The following is a 27,588-nucleotide window of genomic DNA, read 5'->3' on the forward strand; positions in this document are numbered from 1 at the left end:
TGCTCTGATTTTTGTTTTTCGTCCTGGTTTCCACCACCAGTCTGTTGGTTTGAGCGCTGTTTCTCCTGACCTGTTTGGGATTGGTGATCAGTGGACTAACCTGCCGCTGATCACTAATCAGAGGGGATCATATGCCAGCCTCGCCGGTCAGTCTGTGCTGGATTGTTGGAACTGGTTTTTGCTTACCATGTCATCTTTTGCCAACTAGTCCTTTCATTTGTGAGACATAAACGCAATGTTTACCTGAGGTATGCCTGCCATCTCTGCATCCTGGGGTACCAGACTGACAGAAAGTAACAACAAGTTGGGTTTGGAACAGTACAGTATCTATGATGTAATAATAGCTTATCCTGTTAAATTAGGACTCACTTCCTGGTTATAAAAAAGAATGAGGTCTACTGTTGGGCTCGAGAAAATTGAACACACCTGACCCGAGAAGCCCTGACCATCCTCGGAGTGCAGGAAGCTGCGGTAGACCTGGTTGGCCCGGGCGATGACTGTAGCCACGGCGTCCTGGTAGCGTGGCGACACGATGGCGAGGAGCGGGAGGGCAGCCAACGGCAGGTGGTCCACGCTGCTCGACACGCAGCTCTCGTCGTAGCTGTAAGGGTTTAAACTGAGGAGGGGGGGGGCAAGGAGGGTATGGGGGAATGACATTGCTTAGTTGGGTAATGTGAACTTACATCAGTGACCTCTGACCCTGCAAATCTGCTGATGAATGACATGATGTTGTCAGTAACGACAGTTGGTCGCTACATCTGTAAGTGCAAGTTAAAACTCTACTATGCAAAGCCAAAGCCATTTATCAACAACACCCAGAATCGCCGCCGGCTTCGCTGGGCCGGAGCTCATCAAAGATTGACTGATGCATTGATGGAAAAGTGTTCTGTGGTCTGATGAGTCCACATTTCTATTTTTTTTTGGAAATGTGGACCAAAGAGGAAAAGAACCATCTGGATTGTTCTCGGTGCAAAGTGTAAAAGGCAGCATGTGTGATGGTATGGGGGTGTATTAGTGGTCAAGACATGTTCTAGGGTGAAAGTGTAAAAGGCAGCATGTGTGATGGTATGGGGGTGTATTAGTGCCATTCAATTCTAAGTTCATGATTATTTGCAAAAAATACCAAAGTTTCTCAGTGTGAACATGAAATATCTTGTCTTTGCAGTCTATTCTATTGAATATAAGTTGAAAAGGATTTGTTGTATTCTCTTTTTATTTACCATTTACACAACGTGACAACTTCACTGCTTCTGGCTTTTGTATTTTGAGCATGTTTGCTCCCCGTGTTCTTCCACGTTTGTCGTCATAGTGCAGGGAGTTGGTGCCTGCACGTGTCTTTTTAACAAGTGTGTTGACTGTAATGGAGGTGTGTGTCACCGCGACACAGTGTGTGTAGGGGGTAAAAGATGGCATCGCCTAACATTCTCCCCCTCGCGGCGCAGCTGTCGCCTTCTATCAGTCGCCGTGATTACAGGAAGTGGCAGCTATGCCAAACACGAGGCTGCGACGTGTCGGCAGGTGAGCGACATCACCTCTGTGCTGCCGAGCGATGACAGCTTTCTGCTCACGGTTAACCTCCTTGGATGTGGATTTGTTGTGGTTTTACGACAGATATATAAATAAAATATGGATTATTAATAACACTGTTCCTTAATTTTGAATACTCCATCCATCCATTTTCTACCGCTTGTCCTTTTTGGTGTCGCGAGGGGTGCTGTAGCCTATCTCAGCTGCATTCGGGCGGTAAGTGGGTTATATAAGTAAATTCTACTAAGTATAACAAGTATTTATGGCTGACTGAATATAGTACCTAACTAATAACAATAATAATAGATCCTATCCTTGGCTGTAATAATAAATAGTGTAATCAAACAAGAGTCAAAGTCTTTCATATCCTTTGTGTTATGTTGGCATGTTTAAATTCAAAAGATCGTAAACCAAATATTACATCGTTTTGGTAACGCTGTGGACGCATGGTGATGCAGGGGGGTCATTTTGCCAAGATGCAGACGGACTTTGGACACAGCGTGCAGGTAGGAAAATGATTTATTATAACAACAAATCAGGTGTGCACATAGCACTGGAACACAGAGCCAAGTTGAGTCTAGCATGGAAGCTAGTATACAAGACATGAATTTTAAAAAAACTATAGAGCCTAGCGTGGAAACTAAGAGGAATCAAAACCGCCGTTAAGTGTTGCGATCAGCAAACTAGGAAGCCAGACTGAGTGTGGAAAGAAACGGGAATAAATAGCACTCTGATTAGTGCCTGGCTGCAGGTGAGTCTCCTAGACACTAATCAGAGGCAGCAGAAACCAATCAGCACCCATGGTAACCAAGGAGACACAAAACAGGGGTGCTGAAACAGAACTAAGGGAGTCCAAAAACCAAACAGAACATGATCCGGGCAGCGGATCATAACAATTTCCACATGAACTCACAACCTACCCATCTCAGGGCGGACACTCTAACCCAGACCTGGGCATTGTACGGCCCGCGGGCCGCATCCGGCCCTTTGCGCATCCCTGTCCGGCCCGCGTGAGGCCAATCATAAATTACAAAATAAATTTAAAAAAGTATCTATGTCGAGTGTGCAATACAACGGTGCTGCTTTTGTTTTGAAAAGCGTTATTTGTATTACTTCCGTGTGGACGTATGCGCGTGTGCGATTATGAGTGAATTGAACGGCGCAATTACAAATTACAAAATAAAGTTTAAAAAACATCTATGTCGTGCGCGCAATACAACTGTGCTGCTTTTATTTTGAAATGTGTTATTTATGCCGTATGTCCGGAGGGAACCTGTGAGTGAAGGTGCATAGAGACAAGTGATGAGACGCTAAAAAAAAGAAAAGTTGATGAGGAATGGCGTGTTTTGGACTGCCAAGTATTTCTTTACATAAATGAATGGTAAAGCCGTGTGCTTAATGTGTGGTACACAGCTTGCTGTGTTTAAATATCATTTTAATCGCCACTACACGAAGAAACACGAGGGAAAATAGCGGAATGTGTCTGATGAAGCGCGCGCAAGGGAGGCTGATGCGTTGATGGTAAAACTGCAAACCCAACAAGGACTTTGTGCCATATTTCACACCCCCAGAGATGCAGCCGTCAGGACAAGTTTCGTCATTTCTCACAAAAGCGCCAGAAAAAGTAAGGCGTTTTCTGACGGAGAGTTTATTAAGGAGTGCTTATTGGACTTTGTTGCGCTGATAATGCCCGGAGACATGGACTGTTTTTCGCTAACTTTGGATGAGAGCTCTGATGCAGTCAATTAAAGAGACAACCACAGGTAATGACTTGTTCACAGAGGTAAATGCGTGTTGGGACACGCTGGCAGGTGTGACAATCCAATCCACTTTATTTATATAGCACATTTAAACAACAAAATGTTTCCAAAGTGCTGCACAACAATATTACAAACAATATTCAAATATTATCCTTAGCTCCACCAATGACTGAATAAAAAGAAAAAACAATTACATATAAAACCAATATAAAAAACAATATCAAATAAATATGATTAAAAACTATTTTTAACAACAGATGGTTGTCCAAATCTGATGGGGAAAAATGTTGGATAATGCAGGATAAAGTGACCATCAAAAGCAATCTGCTTTTGTATAAAGTTAAGTTAGGTTAAATTAAATTATTATTATTATTATTAATTATTATTATTATTATCATCATTATTATTTATGTTACGGTATATCAAAAATAATATTGAGCAAAATTTAATTGAAATATTGTCGTGTGGCCCTCCAGCAGTGCTCGGGTTGCTTATGCGGCCCCCGGTGAAAATTAATTGCCCACCCCTGCTCTAACCACTAGGCCACTGAGTAGGTTAACACTTGACATCCACTGTAATGATACCAAGTACAACAGCGTATCTAGTCGATACTACTATGATTACATCGATATTTTTTTAACATCACAAAATCTTTTTGTGTTTTTTCAAAATGTATATTATGTTTATAAAGTCAGTAAATACGTCCCTGGACACATGAGGACTTTGAATATGACCAATGTATGATACTGTAACTACTTGGTATCGGATCGATACCTAAATGTGTGGTATCATCCAAAACTAATGTAAAGTATCAAAGAAGAGAAGAATAAGTGATTATTACATTTGAACAGAAGTGTAGATAGAACATGTTAAAACAGAAAATAAGCAGAAATTAACAGTAAATGAACAAGTAGATTAATAATCAATTTTTACAGTTTGTCCCTCATAATGTGTACAAAATAATAGGTGTATAAATGACACAATATGTTACTGCATACGTCAACAGACTAATTAGGAGTCTTTGTTTGTTTACTTACTACTAAAAGACAAGTTGTCTTGTATGTTCAACATTTTATTTAAGGACTAAACTACAATAATAAACATATGTTTCATGTACACTAACATTTTTTGTTCAAATAAAGACAATAATGAAAATTTTTGTGGTCCCCTTTGTTTAGAAAAGTATCAAAAAGTATCGAAATACATTTTGGTACCAGTACCAAAATATTGGTATCAGGACAACCTCTTTAATACATTTAAATGTTTTCTTGCATACAATGTTGATCTGCCGTCTCTTTTCACCTCTGCCCCCCTCTCCTTCGTGGAGGGGGGGCCACAGATTCGGTGACCACAGATGAGGTGCTAGCTGTCCAAAGTGGGGACCCAGGGTGGACCACTCATCTGTGCATCAGTTGATGACGTCTCTGTGCTGCTGACCTGTCTCCACTCAAGATGATCTCCTGCTGGACCCACTATGGACTGGACTCTCACTATTATGTTAGATCCACTATGGACTGGACTCTCACTATTATGTTAGATCCACTATGGACTGGACTATCACACTATTATGTTAGATGCACTATGGACTGGACTCTCACAATATTATGTTAGATCCACTATGGACTGGACTCTCACACTATTATGTTAGATCCACTATGGACTGGACTCTCACACTATTATGTTAGATCCACTATGGACTGGACTCTCACTATTATGTTAGATCCACTATGGACTGGACTCTCACACTATTATGTTAGATCCACTATGGACTGGACTGTCACTATTATGTTAGATCCACTATGGACTGGACTCTCACACTATTATGTTAGATCCACTATGGACTGGACTCTCACTATTATGTTAGATCCACTATGGGCCGGACTCTCTCACTATTATGTTAGATCCACTATGGACTGGACTCTCACAATATTATGTTAGATCCACTATGGACTGGACTCTCACACTATTATGTTAGATCCACTATGGACTGGACTCTCACACTATTATGTTAGATCCACTATGGACTGGACTCTCACACTATTATGTTAGATCCACTATGGACTGGACTTTCCCACTATTATGTTAGATCCACTATGGACTGGACTCTCACACTATTATGTTAGATCCACTATGGACTGGACTCTCACACTATTATGTTAGATCCACTATGGACTGGACTCTCACTATTATGTTAGATCCACTATGGACTGGACTCTCACACTATTATGTTAGATCCACTATGGACTGGACTGTCACTATTATGTTAGATCCACTATGGACTGGACTCTCACACTATTATGTTAGATCCACTATGGACTGGACTCTCACTATTATGTTAGATCCACTATGGGCCGGACTCTCTCACTATTATGTTAGATCCACTATGGACTGGACTCTCACAATATTATGTTAGATCCACCATGGACTGGACTCTCACTATTATGTTAGATCCACTATGGACTGGACTCTCACTATTATGTTAGATCCACTATGGACTGGACTCTCACACTATTATGTTAGATCCACTATGGACTGGACTCTCACACTATTATGTTAGATCCACTATGAACTGGACTCTCACACTATTATGTTAGGTCCACTATGGACTGGACTCTCACACTATCAACTAGATCCACTATGGACTGGACTCTCACACTATTATGTTAGATGCACTATGGACTGGAATCTCACACTATTATGTTAGATCCACCATGGACTGGACTCTCACTATTATGTTAGATCCACTATGGACTGGACTCTCACTATTATGTTAGATCCACTATGGACTGGACTCTCACACTATTATGTTAGATCCACTATGGACTGGACTCTCACACTATTATGTTAGATCCACTATGAACTGGACTCTCACACTATTATGTTAGGTCCACTATGGACTGGACTCTCACACTATCAACTAGATCCACTATGGACTGGACTCTCACTATTATGTTAAATCCACCATGGACTGACACACCCTCCACCATGGACTGACACACTGTCCACCATGGACTGACACACTGTCCACCATGGACTGACACACCCTCCACCATGGACTGACACACCCTCCACCATGGACTGACACACCCTCCACCATGGACTGACACACTCTCTACCATGGACTGACACACCCTCCACCATGGACTGACACACCCTCCACCATGGACTGACACACTCTCCACCATGGACTGACACACCCTCCACCATGGACTGACACACTCTCCACCATGGACTGACACACTCTCCACCATGGACTGACACACCCTCCACCATGGACTGACACACCCTCCACCATGGACTGACACACTCTCCACCATGGACTGACACACTCTCCACCATGGACTGACACACTCTCCACCATGGACTGACACACCCTCCACCATGGACTGACACACCCTCCACCATGGACTGACACACCCTCCACCATGGACTGACACACCCTCTGCCATCGACGTAATGGGCACCACTGTTAGCGTCCACAATATTTTCTTTGATTGATTGATTGAGACTTTTATTAGTAGATTGCACAGTACAGGACATATTCTGTACAATTGACCACTAAATGGTAACACCCCAATACGTTTTTCAACTTGTTTAAGTCGGGGTCCACGTTAATCAATTCATGGTGTCTGGATCTCGGTTTTGATTGACTGATGAAGAAAATTGATAGCAATTCCAGTGTCAAATGCAGAAAAAGGCCACACCTAAACTGTTCCAACAAAGCTGGTGCACATCTCCTGCCCAAAATGTGACAAAAAGCCCACTGGCCAGTGGCCAATGACGACACTGAAAAGCAGTCTTCAGTCGCTGTAACCGGACATTATTGTGTTAATAGTTCCCGCTCAGTGATTAATGCTGTCAGACATGTAAACCAGCAGCTCATCTCCCAGAGGAACAGTTGGCAAGAAGACGCAGCTGGGAGCAGATTCTGATCTTAGGATGCGTCTCTGATGCTCAGCTGTCTGCATGCAGCTTGCACTGCAAGCCTCTTGAGATTCATTGTGACACACCCTCTCTGGAGTCGCTCTGTGGGAGATGGTGCACTTTTATCAGCCATCCCAGTAGACTTGCAAGATAACAGCAAACATGGCAGACTGTGGAATGTATTCAATGCTCACCTACTGTAGACGCAACTGCAACAGTGAAGTGCTTTTTTTTTGTCTTTTAGACACACGGCAGCAAAAACAACTAAAAATCCTGTCGTTTGCTGCAATGTCACTTTGCAAAGAACATCTTGAGAATATTTAATTTGACACATGTATTAATTGTTGTGCAGCAAATAGACCAGGGGTCAAAAACCTTTTAGAATAGAACAGGAAGTACTTTATTGATCCCTGGGGGATATTCAGCACCACAGTTCACTCACAATAGACAATAAACATTTAGGTACTTTTTACATGTGAATAATATAAATACAGTCTATTATACAGCATTATTCACATGTGAATAATATAAATACAGTCTATTATACAGCATTATTCACATGTGAATAATATAAATACAGTTTATTATGCAGCATTATTCACATGTAAATAATATAAATACAGTCTATTGTACAGCATTATTCACATGTGAATAACATAAATACAGTCTATTAAACAGTATTATTCACATGTGAAAAACATAAATACAGTCTATTATACAGCATTATTCACATGTGAATAATATAAATACAGTCTATTATACAGCATTATTCACATGTGAATAACATAAATACAGTCTCTTATACAGCATTATTCACATATGAATAATATAAATACAGTCTCTTATACAGCATTATTCACATGTGAATAACATAAATACAGTCTATTATACAGTATTATTCACATGTGAAAAACATAAATACAGTCTATTATACAGCATTATTCACATGTGAATAATATAAATACAGTCTATTATACAGCATTATTCACATGTGAATAACATAAATACAGTCTCTTATACAGCATTATTCACATATGAATAATATAAATACAGTCTCTTATACAGCATTATTCACATGTGAATAACATAAATACAGTCTATTATACAGCATTATTCACATGTGAATAACATAAATACAGTCTCTTATACAGCATTATTCACATATGAATAATATAAATACAGTCTCTTATACAGCATTATTCACATGTGAATAACATAAATACAGTCTATTATACAGAATTATTCACATGTGAATAATATAAATACATATATTTACATGTGAACATCAAATCTCAAAGTACTACGTATTAAAAGACATAAAAATCAAAGCGGTAGAGAATAGATGACTGGATGAAAATGCATGAGATGGTGAAGATTCATCATCGAGGCAGATGCAGTCATCAAAAGAGACACACCTGGCTCGCCAGCAACATGTTGCTTACTCTGGAAATAAACAATTGTCTGGAGACAGCACCGTGTTCCACTTGTGTCTTACAGTTGCAACTATCTCCACCTCATTTGCATAGTTTACAACTACCGCTCTCAAACCAATTAAAATCCAGACAAAGGACAAGAATACCCCACATTAATATTCAGAGCATGCAGTTCCACTTCTGAACAGAGTTCACAAGTCACAGGACAGCAAGAAGCTGCTTGCTGCAATGTTCAACAACTGCTACGTGAGACTCTCGTCATTTGCAGAGAATAATGACCTGATTATGCTGTTTGCACTACTGTTGTACCAATACTGGATTAGGCAGGTGCTGTTTGCACTACTGTTGTACCAATACTGCATTTGACATCCAAATAACTTGGCCTGAATATTTGTTTTCATTTTGCCAGCTTTGACACATCTACAGTAAACAAATAGGGTAAGTACACCCCTTACATTTCATTATTATTACAGTATACCAGGGGTGTCCATAGTGTGGCCATTTATTGTTTTTCATTTGCCTGCCGGACATTATAAACACAAAGTGCCTGAATTAACTAGAAAACAAATACAACGCGCTAAACAGCATGTGCAAAAAATAAAATAGGTTGTACTATTGTTGTCCCGATACCAATGTTTTGGTACCGGTACCAAAATGTATTTCGATACTTTTCGGTACTTTTCTAAATAAAGGGGACCACAAAAAATGTCATTATTGGCTTTATTGTAACAACAAATGTTAGTGTACATGAAACATATGTTTATTATTGTCATTTAGTCCTTAAATAAAATGTTGAACATACTAGACAACTTGTCTTTTAGTAGTAAGTAAACAAACAAAGACTCCTAATTAGTCTGCTGACGTATGCAGTAACATATTGTGTCATTTATACACCTATTATTTTCTACACATTATGAGGGACAAACTGTAAAAATTGATTATTAATCTACTTGTTCATTTGCTGTTAATATCTGCTTATTTTCTGTTTCAACATGTTCTATCTACACTTCTGTTAAAATGTAATAATCACTTATTCTTCTCTTCTTTGATACTTTACATTAGTTTTGGATGATACCACACATTTATGTATCGATACGATACCAAGTAGTTACAGGATCATACATTGGTCATATTCAAAGTCCTCATGTGACAATAGAAAATAGTGTAATCTAGTAGTATCGACTAGATACGCTCCTGTACTTGGTATCCATCCATTTCCTACCGCTTGTCCCTTTTGGGGTCGCGGGGGGTTGCTGGAGCCTATCTCAGCTGCAATCGGGCGGAAAGGCGGCGTACACCTTGGACAAGTCGGTACTTGGTATCATTACAGTGGATGTCAGAAGTAGATCCACCCATGGCATTTGTTTACATTGTGACGCCGGTGAGCTACGGTGTGTAGTGAAGCATGTTTAGCTATTCCTCGTCCTGCAGTGATAATGGTACTTGTAAGAAACTTACTTTATTTGTCGCCATGGAGGCGAGGATTAATGATTTAGAAGTAGCTAAAACACTGCGGATGGATGTTAGCCGCTAGCTAGCTAGCCATGTGTTAAAGCAGCTCTTCCTGAGGGTGTTTCAGTGTTATAACTTCACCTTTATCTTTACTTTTTGCACCAAAATGCGTCCATTCTCCCTTTTCTGTCTACACACTGTGTCTGCTTGTAAGTACTCTGTGTGTGTGCGCTGCCCAACATGCTCCTCTGCCCGTAAAACCAGCAATGTCATGACGTGACGACGACGGAGGGGCTTGGCTTGGGGGACCGGTACTTTTTAGAGGCGGCATAGTACCAAATATGATTCATTAGTATCGCGGTACTATACTAATATTGGTATACCGTACAACCCTAGGTTGTACTATGAGTGGGCGTGTTGAATGTGATCTACTAACACGGCATGGGCAGTTAAAAAGTGTTGCAGACCACCTTACTTAAATGAGGATTTGCCGTGCAAACAGGGCTTTTACTACATAGACCATCATTTTCTGCACACATGTGGAAAATATTTTATAGTAATATATTTCCTAAAAAAAATAAAAAAACATTAAAAAATAACGCCAGCAGATACCAAAAGCCATCACTTGAACTCTCAGAGCATCGAATCTATCGCAACTGGACTGCTTGGCTTGTCTTAGAAGACTTTCGCCGCTCGTAGGCTTTATCAGTTTTTGATCACAGACTTAGATTGTGGTCAGATCTAGTCTAGTCTAGGACTGAGATGGATGGCTCAGATGACAACGACCTGGATGGATGAGAACATGAACATGAGACATCATTTCAACTCATTTTATTCAGCTCCATAAGTCATCCAGCAGCAATGGAATTAGAAAAGGAAATTGCTGAATAGACGACATGTCCAAAATGCTGACACACACAAACACGGATGATTCTCGTCCGTGTAGCGCAAACACCAATCCTGCAGCTTTGTGTGAAGCTGTCAGTTTGCATGTCCTTCTGACACAGCTAAATAAAAGGCAAAATAGTACTCGCAAATCAAATTGCGTGTGCTAAATAATTATATTTACATCCCCTCCTAGTATGTTGTGCGTTTTGATGATCAGCATATATTTTGCATATAAATGAAGACAGAGACACAAAATGCATTGCACGCCTTATTTTGCTTACTTAACCGACGCAAACCACTTTGCACACTTTCAGTAGATCAGCTTTGCGTGTGGTAACAGGTTTGCACGTGATTTAGTATTTGCATTTTTTTTTAGTAAATCAGGCCCAAAATAAACAAATCCTGATTAGACCAATGCACAGAAAAACAAACAAAACTGGAGCCGGCCCTATTCCCCCCAATATGGGGACCTGGGAACCATTGTAGTGCACTTCTTTACTCATATGGTCTTTCTGTACACACCTCATACGAACCGGGTGTGCCAAAGAATACAATACAGCAGGAAGGATAAGCGTTGCCAACCTAACGATTAACGACTAAGAAACAATCCTCAAGCCCTGACTGGAGGGCGAGGCAGGCATAAATAGAAGCTAGTTGACTGCCAACCACGACCAGGTGTGGCCAGGCTGACAATCAGCGACAGGTGAGGGGAAAACGGGCACAGCTGTGCATCCTCCACAGCACAGCTGCGAGTGCCCTTTACGAAGCGGATGCCAGACACTTCTTTTTGTCGGAGGAAGGAGCTGTTGGTCAGTGGCGTTCCCAGCCGTAGAAGCCAGGGAAGGGCAGAAGGGGCCTAGGAGGACGGGCAGCAACACGGCTAGTGCAGAGTCCCAACAGGACGCCAGGATGGACAGCGCGGTGGTCTCCATCACCGGACCAGCAGGAGTTCGAGTTTCGAGCGGACGAGACGCCAGCACATTAAGATGCTGGGCTCTGGGAAGTCTAGGAGCCAGAGTAAGTAGCGCTTTGGCTTTTGCAAACTGTGTAGAGGGCACAGGCAAAGCTTGGGCTTTGGGAAGCCTCGGGGTAGGTAGTAGGCGGGGCTCAGTCTTTGGGAAGTCGAGAAGCCGACACCAGCCGAGCTGCTTTGGAAAGCCTGGGAGCTGGTATCGGCCCAACTTGAGGGAGAAGAAACGGGCTTGCCGTCGGTTGGGACTGCACAGACCTGGCCTTCATTTACTCCAGGTAATGTGCGGTCCAAAAGGTTGGCTCCACGTCGCCAACAGGCGTCGCTTCGAGGTCACTTTCTGGCTCAAGGATTCTGTCACAAACTCGCATGGCTGCGGTAGTTGTGACCCCAAGATGCGGGAGACAGTAGGACGATGTACAGGTAAGACAAGTATTTAATTATTGTAACAACAGCAGCTCACATGTATGCTAATAGTCGGTAACAAAGAAACAATCCTCGGGCCCTGAATGGAGGGCGAGGCAGGCATAAATAGAAGCCAACTGACTGGCAACCACAACCAGGTGTGGCCAGGCTGCCTATCAGTGACAGGTGAGGGGGAAACGGGCACATCGGTGATGAGCAGAGCTGTGGATCCTCCACAGCACAGCTGCGAGTGCCCTTCACGAAGCGGATGCCAGACACTTCTTTTTGTCAGAAGAAGGAGCTGTTGGTCAGTGGTGTACCAAGCCGTAGAAGCCAGGGAAGGGCAGAAGGGGCCTAGGAGGATGGGCAGCAACACTTCTAGTGCAGAGTCCCAACAGAACGCCAAGATGGACAGCGCGGTGGTCTCCAGAGGAGCTGTCAACGGACCAGCAGGAATTCGAGTTTCGAGTGGAAGAGACGCCAGCACATTAAGATGCTGGGCTCTGGGAAGTCTAGGAGCCAGAGTAAGTAGCGGTTTGGCTTTTGCAAACTGTGGAGAGGGCACGGGCAAAGCTTGGGCTTTGGGAAGCCTCGGGGTAGGAGTAGGCGGGGCTCTGTCTTGGGGAAGCCAAGAAGCCGACACCAGCCGAGCTGCTTTGAAAAGCCTGGGAGCTGGTATTGGCCCAACTTGAGGGAGAAGAAACGGGCTTGCCGTGGGTTGGGACTGCACAAACCTGGCCTTCATTTACTCCAGGTAATGTGCAGTTCAAAAGGTTGGCTCCACGTTGCCAACAGGCGTCGCTTCGAGGTCACTTTCATGGCTGCGGTAGTTGTGACCCCAAGATGCGGGAGACAGTAGGACAATGGACAGGTAAGACAAGTAACAACAGCAGCTCACATGCATGCTAACAGAGTCGGTAACAAAGAAACAATCCTCGAGCCCTGACTGGAGGGCGAGGCAGGCACTAATAGAAGCCAACTGATTGGCAACCACGACCAGGTGTGACATGGCTGCCAATCAGCCACAGGTGAGGGGGAAAAGCCCTCAGGGAGACAGACAGAAAATGGAAATAAAATAAGAAAACTGACCAGGAAATAAACACAAACTAAGGAAACAACAGAACATGTGACACCTGACATGACAGATCGTCAAACAAATGTTGTTTTTTTTCTTCAACCTTCGGTGCTATACGAAGGGAAATCAATGTAGGAACATTTCTGCATTTCACTGGAGGTGCTTTTGAATTTTCCACTTTGTAGCCCTTTTCAAGCTGGTTTTGTGTGGGATGCAAGTTTGCATGTTTGTTTACAGAGAGCAGCAGTCTGTTGTTTTGATAGGCAGTCTGGAGCCGCCGCTGCGAGGAACCCTCATTAGCTCGTGCAGCTAGAAGTGCTCCAATCCTTTCAGGGAACAACACAGCAAGCCTGGGAAATAACGCATTCTCTCCAGGGACAACATACAGTAAACCATTTAAAATCAGCAACGAGTCCAAAGTGGCGTGTTTGTGTGAAAGTTTTGCCTGCAGGCGCCAGAAGACTCCGGCACCTCCGCCCTGTGGTGCGAGTTTTCAGCCAAGCTGTTAGGCAGAATGTGAGGAAATTAGCCGCACGGCAGCAATTCCTTCCCACATGACCGATGTTTGTGTTGTCACATAAATAAATGAGTCTCCGCACTCCCAACAGTCCAACACTGCCATTAGAGCAAACACTGTTTACCTGACAAAAAAATTGCCAGTTGGGCAAGTGTTATGTTTCTCACAGCGCTGAAAAAAAGAAGAATTGATAACGGTTGAGGAAATGCACTTTTTTGTAAGGAAGGAAGGAAGGATCTTCATTGTTATCGCACAAGTACAACAACATCTCATTTCCAGCACAAACGCGTTGGAGAGCAGACACACTTTGGACGGGGCACCAGAACAGGAACCTTGATGGCTCGCCACGTACGTTGACCCATAAAAAGTGGAAAAAATTCATTTTTCCTCTCGTTAACAATCCTTGAGAGACACCTGTATAACAACCACGCTTGTTATTTGAAGAGCAAACGCAGAGGCACTGTTTTTTCTAGCGTAGTAACACGTCGCCTTGCTACAGCATTAGCCGCGAGCTAGCTTCTGCATCAGCAGCTGAATTGCATGAGTTTGTAACGCACAACACAATGTTCTAGGACACCAAACTGTACTGAGTGAAAAACATAATCATATTACAGTATCTGTAAAGTATTAGCCCACATTTTGTTTTGTTTTCTTTCTACACGGCAAGCTCGACAGGGTGTGTAGTTGTAATAACTAGCATGAAGTGTAGCATGATAAATATAAATAAGTTCCGTTAATGCTTGAAATGATCAAAATACAATAAATATTGGACATATTACATATTGATACGATTATGTCTGTTAATACATGATATCCCTGGTTCTCAAACTTTTTCACCAAGCACCACCTCAGAAAACACTTGGCTCTGGAGAGCCAAGAACCATGGTAATGACCAACTAGGGTTGTACGGTATACCTACTATAGTATCGCGGTGCTAATGCATCAAAGACGGTACTATACTCTGTTTGAAAAGTACCGGTTCTGTCTATCTGTGTTGACCCTGCGGTGAGGTGGCGATTTGTCCAGGTCGTACCTCACCTACCGCCCTAATGCAGCTGGGATAGGCTCCAGCACGCCCTGCGATCCCAAAAGGGCCAAGGGGTAGAAAATGTATAAATGGATGGGTTCCCAATTTGTTGTATTTTTTTTTTAACAGGCATGACGGCACACCGCCACGTCATTACATTGCTGGTTTTAGTAGCAGAGGAGCATGTTCGGCAGCGCGCGCACACACAGAGTACTTACAAGCAGACACAGTGTGTAGACAGAAAAGGGAGAATGGACGCATTTTGGCTTAAAAAGTAAAGATAAAGGTGAAGTTATAACACTGAAACACCCTCAGGAAGAGCTGCTTTAACACATGGCTAACTAGCTAGCAGCTAACATCCATCCACAGTATTTTAGCTACTTCTAAATCACTAAGGATACAATAGCTCACCGGCGTCACCAATAACAAAAGCTAGCGCTACTGAATGTAAACAAATGCCATGGGTGTATCTACATCGGACTTGCACTGTACTGATACCAAGTACAATAACGTATCAAGACGATACTACAATGATTACGACGATATTTTTTAACGTCACAAAATATTTTTTCCTTTTTTTAAAATTCATATTATGTTTATAAACTCAGGAAATAACACATGAGATCCTCAATTATGACCAATGTATGATCCTGTAACTACTTGGTATCGGATCGATACCTAAATGTGTGGTATCATCCAAAACTAATGTAAAGTATCAAAGAAGAGAAGAATAAGTGATTATTACATTTTAACAGAAGTGTAGATAGAACATGTTAAAACAGAAAATAAGCAGATATTAACAGTAAATAACCAAGTGGATTAATAATCCATTTTTACAGTTTGTCCCTCATAATGTGTACAAAATAGATAAATGACACAATATTTTACTGCTTTACGGTAGATTAAACGTGACGTGTGTTGTTGTGTGTTGTTACCGCGCTGGGAGGACGTTAATGAAAGTGCCTAACAATAAACCCACATAAGGAACCAAGAACTCGCCCTCGATCATTCTACAGTTATGACGTCATTGGGCAGGCACGCTGTTTATATTGTGGGAAAGCGGACGTGAGAACAGGCTGTCCCCACTCAGGTCCGCATTGAGCTGGAGGGGGCGTGGCCTCCAGCTCCGGCTGAATACCGGGAGTTTGTCGGGAGAAAATTTCTGCCGGGAGGTTATCGGGAGAGGCGCTGAATACCGGGAGTCTCCCGCTAAAAACGGGAGGGTTGGCAAGTGTGAGCACAGTACAATCCATCAAGCGGTGTGGCTTCTTAGCTTACCAAAGTCCTACTAAAACATTCTGATAGATTTTTGGCACCGTGTGTACTGTTCTAAATTGTCAATGGAACTTATAAAATGTTGGTCATATTGCAGTCTACACATATCTCTTATGTGTGACTGCCATCTACTGGTCACACTTATCATTACACCATGTACCAAATAAAAATAGTTTTGAGCTTGGTAAGCAAAACCAGAATTATTCCTTACAATAGGCGCACTGTCGAGTTTTGAGGGGGGGAAAAGGATTTTAAGTGCGTCTTATAGTCCGGAAGCAATCATTTCCTCCCAATTGACAACATTCATAATGATCAATCAATTGATTGTAATGCTCATCTTTACCATGCAAGCAGCATCACAACAGGCAATCATCAAAAGAATGTACTCAATCAGTGCAGCCCTAGACAACAAGTTCAGTGGCTCAGCCTTGTGTTATCAAAAACAAACTAATCATATTGTTGTGAACAATGAGGGTTGAGTTGGCATTTAGTAGAACGTAAGTAGGCCAACCGGGTCAAACTACCTCAGACTTTGCATACTAGAAAGGGTAAATTGTTATTATTGTACATTGTAATCCAGACGTGTCATTCACTGGATGTGTGCTGTCACAGTGATTCATGAAGAGGATAATTATAGTCTTGCCCTAAAGAACAGTCTCATATCTCCTTTGATGGACAGCATAATGGAACACTTGATAAAATAGTGAGCTGTCTGTCAGCACAATAATTCACTTTTTTTCCTGCCTGCTTATATTACCTCGTAGCAGGCTTGTCAAATGATCCCGTTAATTGTGACTCATTGATATTTATATCATATTTAGCACGTTACGTTTTTAAATCACATTAATCACATTTTTAATATCGAGCGTTGCTGTCTCCGTCTCTCCTCTCTTCTTCTGCTTGACTTTGTGAGGGTGGCAGTGCTCTACGCTGAGCTGTCTTCACTGAAACTATTAGTAGCACAGATTCATAGTTTTTGTAGCACAGAACAATTTTTGCTGCAATAAGAAATGTCCTAAATATCACAATTTCATTATTGTGAATAAATGATGAAAGTAGCTTACCACCATCAGGTGTGAATGAAGGATGAAAGTAGTTTACCACCACCAGGTGTGAATGAATGATGAAAGCAGCTTACCACCACCAGGTGTGAATGAAGGATGAAAGCAGTTTACCACCACCAGGTGTGAATGAATGATGAAAGCAGCTTACCACCACCAGGTGTGAATGAATGACGAAAGTAGCTTACCACCAGCGGGTGTGAATGAATGATGAAAGTAGCTTACCACCATCAGGTGTGAATGAAGGATGAAAGTAGTTTACCACCAGCAGGTGTGAATGAATGATGAAAGTAGCTTACCACCATCAGGTGTGAATGAAGGATGAAAGTAGTTTACCACCAGCAGGTGTGAATGAATGATGAAAGTAGCTTACCACCATCAGGTGTGAATGAAGGATGAAAGTAGTTTACCACCAGCAGGTGTGAATGAATGATGGAAGTAGCTTACCACCATCAGGTGTGAATGAAGGATGAAAGTAGTTTACCACCATCAGGTGTGAATGAAGGATGAAAGTAGTTTACCACCATCAGGTGTGAATGAAGGATGAAAGTAGCTTACCACATAATACCTGTATGTAGAAGCACAGTACGTCTGACTAGGGTAGCCACAGTGCTTCGTCAATCCATCACGCGGTGTAGCTTCGTAGCTTACCAAAGTCTTACCACACACATTTTTCAGCACCGTTTGTAATGTTCTTTATTCTCAATGAAACATTTTGGTCTTGCTTGCTTACCGGTAATTGCTCGCATCATTTATTGAACAGGTGTTAACCTGCAGTGCACGCATATCTCTTATGTGTGACTGCCATCTACTGGTCACACTTATTATACACCTTGTACCATAAAAGATTGGTTGGAGGTTAGCACAACCAGAAATAATAGAGATTCAGAATCAGAAATACTTTATTCATCCCCGAGGGGAAATTAAAATGTTATACGTTTATATGTATTTTAATACGTACGGGTTATAGGGCACCCTGGATTTGAGTGTGCTTTATAGTCCAACAAATACAGTAATTAGAAAGGTTAATGGACAAACGATGATTCCATAAGCAATTTACGGTACCTAAAGATCATTTTCCTTCAACTTTTACCTTGAAAATCATTGTTTGTCTTGAAAATCAACTTTTACCTTGAAAATTATTTTTTATCTTGAAAATCAACGTTTACCTTGAAAATCAACTTTTACCTTGAAAATTATTTTTTATCTTGAAAATCAACTTTTACCTTGAAAATCAACTTTTACCTTGAAAATTATTTTTTATCTTGAAAATCAACTTTTACCTTGAAAATCATTTTTTGTCTTGAAAATCAACTTTTACCTTTTAAAATGAACTTTTACCTAGAAAATCATATTTTTCATGAAAATCAACTTTTACCTTGAAAATCGTTGTTTGTCTTGAAAATCAACTTTTACCTTGAAAATAATTTTTTTCCCTTGAAAATCAACTTTTACCTTGAAAATAATTTTTTGTCGTGAAAATCAACTTTTACCTTGAAAATATTTTTTTATCTTGAAAATCAACTTTTATCTTGAAAATCATTTTTTATCTTGAAAATCAACTTTTACCTTGAACATATTTTTTTGTCTTGAAAATCAACTTTTACCTTGAAAATATTTTTTTCCTTGAAAATCAACTTTTACCTTGAAAATAATTGTTTTCCTTGAAAATCAACTTACCTTGAAAATCAACTTTTACCTTGAAAATAATTTTTTGTCTTGAAAATCAACTTTTACCTTGAAAATCAACTTTTACCTTGAAAATAATTTTTTACCTTGAAAATCATTTTTTATCTTGAAAATCAATTTTTACCCTGAAAATCAACTTTTACCTTGAAAATAATTTTTTGTCTTGAAAATCAACTTTTACCTTGAAAATAATTTTTTGTCTTGAAAATCAACTTTTACCTTGAAAATAATTTTTTGTCTTGAAAATCAACTTTTACCTTGAAAATAATTGTTTTCCTTGAAAATCAACTTTTACCTTGAAAGTCAACTTTTACCTTGAAAATAATTTTTTGTCTTGAAAATCAACTTTTACCTTGAAAATCAACTTTTACCTTGAAAATAATTTTTTACCTTGAAAATCATTTTTTGTCTTGAAAATCAAATTTTACCTGAAAATCATTTTTTGTCTTGAAAATCAACTTTTACCTTGAAAATCAATTTGTTTCCTTGAAAATATTTTTTTTCCTTGAAAATCAACTTTTACCTTGAAAATAATTTTTTGTCATGAAAATCAACTTTTACCTTGAAAAATTTTTTTTTCCTTGAAAATGAACTTTTACCTAGGAAATAATTTTTTATCTTGAAAATCAACTTTTACCTTGAAAATAATTTTTTTGTCTTGAAAATTAACTTTTACCTTGAAAATATTTTTCTTCCTTGAAAATCAACTTTTACCTTGAAAATCATTTTTTATCATGAAAATCAACTTTTACCTTGAAAATCATGTTTTGTCTTGAAAATGTTATCTCAGTTTCATTGGAATTATAAATGACACATTATTATAAATGACACATTATAATAAAGGACACAGTCACTTGTGTGAAGTTGTCCAACAATAAATGGACGGGTGTAGTGGGAGACTCACTTGGACACCAGCGAGAAGGCCTCGGCACACACAGCCGGGCACGTCACCAGTTTGATCATCACGTGTTGGGCGGCAGCCTGGAAGTGAGCTCGCGTCACCTTCTCCAGCACGGACGCCAGGGTGGCCACGTCGCCGGCCTTCGCGCTCGGGTCCCCGCCAACCGTGTCCAGAATGTTCCCCCCGTGTACAACCAGCAGCAGAACATGGGTCCCACATTTGGAATTCTACAAAAAACATAAGCATATATTTTTAAATTGGAGCCATTTGAATGTGGCAGTGAAGTTGTCACGTTGTGTAAATGCTCAATAAAAAGACAATACAACAAATCCTTTTCAACTTATATTCAATTGAATAGACTGCAAAGACAAGATATTTCATGTTCACACTGACAAACTTCCTTTTTTTTGCAAATAATCATGAACTTAGGATTTAATGGCAGCAACACATTGCAAAAAGACATTTTGACCAGTGTGTTACATGGCCTTTCCTTTGAACAACACTCAGTAAAGGTTTGGGAAGTGAGGAGACACATTTTTGAAGTGGCATTCTTTCCCATTCTTGCTTGATGTACAGCTTAAGTTGTTCAACAGTCTCCCTTCTCATATTTTAGCCTGCACACATTTTCGATGTCTGGACTACAGGCAGGCCAGTCTAGTACCCGCACTCTTTTACTATGAAGCCACGCTGTTGTAACACCTGGCTGGGCATTGTCTTGCTGAAATAAGCAGGGGCATCCATGACAACAACATATGTTGCTCCAAAAGCTGTATGTACCTTTCAGCATTAATGGTGCCTTCACAGATGTGTAAGTTACCCATGTCTTGGCCACTAATACACCCCCATACCATCACACATGCTGCCTTTTACACTTTGCGCCTAGAACAATCCGGATGGTTCTTTTCCTCTTTGGTCCGGAGGACACGACGTCCACAGTTTCCAAAAACAATTTGAAATGTGGACTCGTCAGACCACAGAATACTTTTCCACTTTGTATCAGTCCATCTTAGATGAGCTTGGGCCCAGCGAAGCCGGCGACGTTTCTGGGTGTTGTTGATAAATGGCTTTGGCTTTGCATAGGAGAGTTTTAACTTGCACTTACAGATGTAGCGACCAACTGTAGTTACTGACAGTGGTTTTCTGAAGTGTTCCTGAGCCCATGTGGTGATATCCTTTACACACTGATGTGGCTTGTTGATGCAGTACAGCCTGAGGGATGGAAGGTCACGGGCTTAGCTGCTTACCTGCAGTGATTTCTCCACATTCTCTTCAATATGTTGTCTTTGCAGTCTATTCAATTGAATATAAGTTGAAAAGGATTTGTTGTATTCTCTTTTTATTGAGCATTTACACAAGGTGACAACTTCACTGCTTTTGGGGTTTGTAATCAGTTTTTGCATTTTCTGTAATTGTAGGGTTCTCTAAAATAATGGAATGAAAAAAGAATTGTATAAAAAAAGTCCAACCTAATTATTTTTAAAATAATGTTTTAAATACCAGATAGAAGGTGCAACAAAAGAGGATATTATAATTAATAGCTTCTTGACAGTTTTTGGTTTTTTTTCCCTTGACAGTTGTTGAGACTGGAGTTGTTTCATCACCATCACCTTGAAATTAGCATCATTTTTCTGTTCGTCAACTCGCCCGACCTTTGACAGTGCAGTTCTGTTTACAGCTTTTTGCTGCAGTTAATCGTAGATTGTTGTTTTTTTGATTATTAGATCCGTGGAGATTTTGCTATCGCCTTTTTTCCTCCCTCGGGAGTGATTTTCCCTTTATTGTTTTTCTCCCTGTGCTACGTTTCCTTTTTACTCTAGTGTGTCTAGTCTAGAGTTCATAGCCATTTGTTTTTATTCACTCTATCTGAAGAGAGTTCTCAGAAACTATTAAATAAAAAGCCTGGGTCAATCATTTCCCGTCTGCACCAGAGTCCTCATCCATGCCGAGGCCTAACAAAACATTGTTCCATACAGGTCAAATGACGAGGAAAACAAGTGAGTAGTTCACCTTCATATGGAGCTAAAATGTATTTATAACATCGGTATCAAATACTTTTTGTCACATTTGCGTTAATAAAACAAAATATTTGGATTGTTTTTTTTTACCTTTCTGTATTAGTATTTTAAGCAGCACTATCTGTCCTCCATTAAATGTACTTTGTGTGATCACCTTCATTTTGTCTTGAAGTCCAGTTTATATTTTGGATGTATAATCCCCCATTTTGACGGACACATTCATTCATTAATTTCATTTTAGTTCATTTAAAGCAGAAAAAACAATGTTTTTGCATCTGACAAAAACAAAACAAACACTGGCTTCCTGTATTACAAACCCCAAAAGTTGTCACGTTGTGTAAATGCTCAATAAAAAGACAATACAACAAATCCTTTTCAACTTATATTCAATTGAAATGACTGCAAAGACAAGATATTTCATGCTCGAACTGGTCAACTTTGTTATTTTCTTCAAATATTAGCTCAGTTGGAATTTGATGCCTGCAACATGTTTCAAAAAAGCTGGCACAAGTGGCAAAAAAGAGTGAGAAAGTTGAGGAATGCTCATCAAACACTTATTTGGAACATCCCACAGGTGAACAGGCTAATTGGGAACAGGTGGGTGCCATGATTGGGTATAAAAGTAGATTCCATGAAATGCTCAGTCATTCACAAACAAGGACGGGGCGAGGGTCACCACTTTGTCAACAAATGCCTGAGCAAATTGTTTAAGAACAACATTTCTCAAGCAGCTATTGCAAAGAATTTAGGGATTTCACCATCTACGCTCCGTAATATCATCAAAGGGTTCAGGGAATCTGGAGAAATCCCAGCACGTAAGCCATGATATTACGCACCTTGGATCCCTCAGGCTGTACTGCATCAAAAGCGACATCGGTGTGTAAAGGATATCACCACATGGGCTCAGGAACACTTCAGAAAACCACTGTCAGTAACTACAGTTGGTCGCTACATCTGTAAGTGCAAGTTAAAACTCTCCTATGCAAAGCCAAAGCCATTTATCAACAACACCCAGAAACGCTTCGCTGGGCCCGAGCTCATCTAAGATGGACTGGTACAAAGTGGAAAAGTGTTCTGTGGTCTGGCAAGTCCACATTTCAAATCGTTTTTGGAAACTGTGGACGTCGTGTCCTCCGGACCAAAGAGGAAAAGAACCACCCGGACTGTTCTAGGGTGAAAGTGTAAAAGGCAGCATGTGTGATGGTATGGGGGTGTATTAGTGGTCAAGACATGGGTAACTTACACATCTGTGAAGGCACCATTAATGCTGAAAGGTACATACAGCTTTTGGAGCAACATATGTTGCCATCCAAGCAACGTTACCATGGACGCCCCTGCTTATTTCAGCAAGACAATGCCAATTACAACAGTGTGGCTTCATAGTAAAAAAGTGTGGGTACTAGACTGGCCTGCCTGTAGTCCAGACATTGAAAATGTGTGCAGGCTAAAATATGAGAAGGGAGACTGTTGAACAACTTAAGCTGTACATCAAGCAAGAATGGGAAAGAATTCCACTTCCAAAATGTGTCTCCTCACTTCCCAAACCTTTACTGAGTGTTGTTAAAAGGAAAGGCCATGTAACACACTGGTCAAAATGCCTTTTTTGCAATGTGTTGCTGCCTTTAAATTCTAAGTTCATGATTATTTGCAAAAAATAAAGTTTCTCAGTGTGAACATGAAATATCTTGTCTTTGCAGTCTATTCTATTGAATATAAGTTGAAAAGGATTTGTTGTATTCTCTTTTTATTGAGCATTTACACAACGTGACAACTTCACTGCTTCTGGCTTTTGTACAAATGTCAGGTTTGTTCTAAATAAAGTTGTTTGACTGGTTGAGCATTAATGAACATTACACATTAAACAATAAAGATGCGTCTGCTAGCTCACAAGCGCCCCCACTTCTCCCACTGAGTACTGCACCCTAAGCCTCCAGCTTGTCTTTTCTCTATTTTAGAGTAGGATTATCCAGAATAAAGATGGCAGACTTACACTAAAAACATTCAACAAGCTGTAGATTCTAGAGTGTACAAAGTACAAGTTCACGGTGTAAAAATGCTATTTGAACACATGATTTTAGCAACATTGTGCAAGCTGTGCAACTTTTCTCTTCTATAGTCAAACTTTTATTCAAGCATTTACGATCTAAAACTGTAGAAAAGTTTTTATTTTACATTTGTTAGAAAACCTGTTTCTTTGTTAATGGAATTCTTCATAAAAGTTCCTGAGAGAGGAGACTTGTCTGCACAACAACAAGATACAAAGTGGTAGGTGACCCACACTAAGCCTGCGGAGAAGGCTAACCAACACTAACCAACTAGGTTATGGATCCTACCTCTACATCCTCCAGTCCCTCAGTGCTGCTCTGGGGGCCACAGCGTGGATCGGCAAGTTGATAGAGACCCTCTGGAATGGGGAAATACAGAAAAAAGATGTAAGGAATTGTGTCACTTAGGGTTGTACGGTATAGTGCTATTAGTATAGTATTAGTATAGTACCGCGATACTAATCATATTCGGTACTATACCGCCTCTGAAAAGTACCGGTCCCCCTCCCACCCGTCGTGTCATGCAGAACGCTTTAAGACAGGGCTAGCTAGCTAGCGGCTAAAGTCTGTCCGCAGTTGTGTAACTAATTCCATCCATCCATCCATGCATCTTCTTCCGCTTATCCGAGGTCGCAGCAGCCTAAGCAGAGAAGCCCAGACTTCCCTCTCCCCAGCCACTTGGTCCAGCTCCTCCCGGGGGATCCCGAGGCGTTCCCAGGCCAGCCAGGAGACATAGTCTTCCCAATGTGTCCTGGGTCTTCCCTGTGGCCTCCTACCGGTCGGACGTGCCCTAAACACCTCCCTAGGGAGGCGTTCGGGTGGTATCCTGACCAGATGCCTGAACCACCTCATCTGGCTCCTCTCCATGTGGAGGAGCAGCAGCTTTACTTTGAGTTCACCCCGGATGACAGAGCTTCTCACCCTATCTCTAAGGGAGAGACCCGCCACCCGGCGGAGGAAACTCATTTGGGCCACTTTTACCCGTGATCTTGTCCTTTGGATCCTAACCCAAAGCTCATGACCATAGGTGAGGATGGGAACGTAGATCGACCGGTAAATTGAGAGCTTTGCCTTCCGGCTCAGCTCCTTCTTCACCACAACGGATCGATACAGCGTCCACATTACTGAAGACGCCGCACCGATCCACCTGTCGATCTCACCATCCACTCTTCCCTCACTCGTGAACAAGACTCCCAGGTACTTGAACTCCTCCACTTGGGGCAAGATCTCCTCCCCAACCCGGAGATGGCACTCTACCCTTTTCCGGGCGGGAACCATGGACTCGGACTTGGAGGTGCTGATTCTCATCCCAGTCGCTTCACACTCGGCTGCGAACCGATCCAGTGAGAGCTGAAGATCCTGGCCAGATGAAGCCATCAGGACCACATCATCTGCAAAAAGCAGAGACCTAATCCTGCAGCCACCAAACCGGTAACTAATTCAATATCACTAATCTGTGTCTCCATGGAGACAAATTAAGTGTGATTATTTCAAGTATCAACCACCCTGTAGGACACGTGACAGCTCTACATGCTTCACTCCCCACCGCAGCACACCCAAGACATGATGATGGAAGAGTAATTACTTGTCTATTTTTGACAAAGTCAAGACAAGATTTCATTAAGTCCAATCATGAACCGTTAAGGCAACCATCTTAACTTTGAACACACTAATCACAAGTGAATGAAGGGCATACTTCGTCAACAGCCATACATGTCACACCAAGGGTGGCCGTATGAACAATGCCAACACTGTCATAAACCTCTGCCATAAGGTGACATTTTTTGTTAATGGAATTTTTCACAAAAGTTCCTGAGGGAGGAGACTTGTCTGAAGAACAACAACATACATCTAGTAGGTGACCCACACTAAGCCTGTGGAGAAGGCTAACCAACACTACCAGTGAGGTTAGCATGTTTTTTGTTTTTGTTTTCTCACTGGCACTCTTCGAGGGCGGGCTTGTCTCTCATGGACACACACCTGTTGTTGTTGACTTTGGACTTATCGGCTGCACGACATCAAGGCCGCGGAACAGAGACACACTGCAGGCTTACACACACACATGCATCCACAAAAATATACACCACACACATACCCCACCCCCAATCCAACGCCCTCGACGCAAATCCCATAGGGGTGATGGACGGATGGGCAGAGCCTGAGAGCTGCGGCCTGCCACCATGACCCCGCACTCCCTCCCCTCTGTTGCTAGATATCTGGAGATGTACGTTGTAATATGTATATGTGCTTTGCTATGGAGGTTTTTTCCCACTCCAGACTGGGCCCCCTTAGGAGCCCAGTCTAGATTCTATTTTTTTACTCATCCTTCCCCAGCGTTTACCTTTTTCCCATCTTTTACGGGGCGCCTTGTGGCGACCCATCAGCGTTCCTGTTCTGTAACCCTGTACACTGTTTGTTTGTCTCATCTTGAACGAGTTTGTGCTGAAAACAAAGTTTCGTTGTACTTGTGCAATGACAATAAAGACCTATCCTATCCTATCCTAAAGCACACTAAACAACAATGACAAACATATTTTGGGAGAATATTTGCACCACAACACAACATAAACACTACAGAACTAATTCCCAGAATTCCCTGCAGCACCAACTCTTCCGGGACGCTACAATATAAACAAACACCATGGGTGGTTCTACACCTAACATCCACTATAATGATACCAAGTACAATAGCGTATCTAGTCCATACTACTATGTTACATCGATATTTTTTAGCATCACAAAATCTTCTTTCGTTTAAAAAAATATATATATTATGTTTATAAACTCAGTAAATACGTCCCTGGACACATGAGGACTTTGAATATGACCAATGTATGATCCTGTAACTACTTGGTATCAGATCCATACCCAAATGTGTGGTATCATCCAAAACTAATGTCAAGTATCAAAGAAGAGAAGAATAAGTGATTATTACATTTTAACAGAAGTGTAGATAGAACATGTTAAAACAGAAAATAAGCCGATATTAACAGTCAATGAACAAGTAGATTAATAATCCATTTTTACAGTTTGTCCCTTATGTCGTAGACAAAATAATAGGTGTGTAAATGACACAATATGTTACTGCATACGTCAACAGACTAATTAGGAGTCTTTGTTTGTTTACTTACTACTAAAAGACAAGTTTTCTAGTATGTTCACTATTTCATTTAAGGACTAAATGACAATAATAAACATATGTTTCATGTACACTAACATTTTTTGTTACAATAAAGCCAATAATTACATTTTTTGTGGGACCCTTTATTTAGAAAAGTACCAAAAATTACCTAAATATGTTGGTACCGCTAACAAAATATTGGTATGGGGACAACACCAGTGTCACTCCATGCTCACCTCCATGCAGCACAAACGGATATTGATTGTTGAATACGATCAATAGTACTAATGCCTCTTCATTTGCCTGCATTTCAACTCCAGACAGAGTGGTAGTTTTAGCGGTTAATGTTCTAAAGGGATCGTTTCTGCAGAGTTGAATTATCATATTTCACTCTTTATTGTAAGAAAAGATAAAGGGATACATGTGGGGGTTTTTCAGAGGACCCTAGACAGGCTCTGCATGATGTGTGGTAGGGCTGGGTTTTGGTACTTGATACCTTTTAG

General features: G+C 41.1%; 1 protein-coding gene across 6 annotated transcripts in view; it reads right to left on the bottom strand.

Annotated features, from left to right (window-relative positions):
- The window catches only part of pitpnm3 (PITPNM family member 3), a 203,059-nt gene that overhangs the window by 80,138 nt on the left and 95,333 nt on the right, over positions 1 to 27,588 (bottom strand). For all 6 annotated transcript variants that reach the window (XR_009827403.1, XM_062059834.1, XM_062059832.1 and 3 more), the window contains 3 exons: positions 24,253 to 24,323; positions 19,908 to 20,131; positions 427 to 616 (listed from right to left, as the gene is read on the bottom strand). Coding sequence is in view for 5 of the 6 variants with exons in the window: in XM_062059834.1 (XP_061915818.1) it covers positions 427 to 616; positions 19,908 to 20,131; positions 24,253 to 24,323 (485 nt within the window). In the remaining variant the exon portion in view is untranslated. The remainder of the gene's footprint in view (positions 1 to 426; positions 617 to 19,907; positions 20,132 to 24,252; positions 24,324 to 27,588) is intronic.

Source organism: Entelurus aequoreus, linkage group LG10 (assembly GCF_033978785.1).
Source record: "Entelurus aequoreus isolate RoL-2023_Sb linkage group LG10, RoL_Eaeq_v1.1, whole genome shotgun sequence".
NCBI classification, from domain to species: Eukaryota; Metazoa; Chordata; class Actinopteri; order Syngnathiformes; family Syngnathidae; genus Entelurus; species Entelurus aequoreus.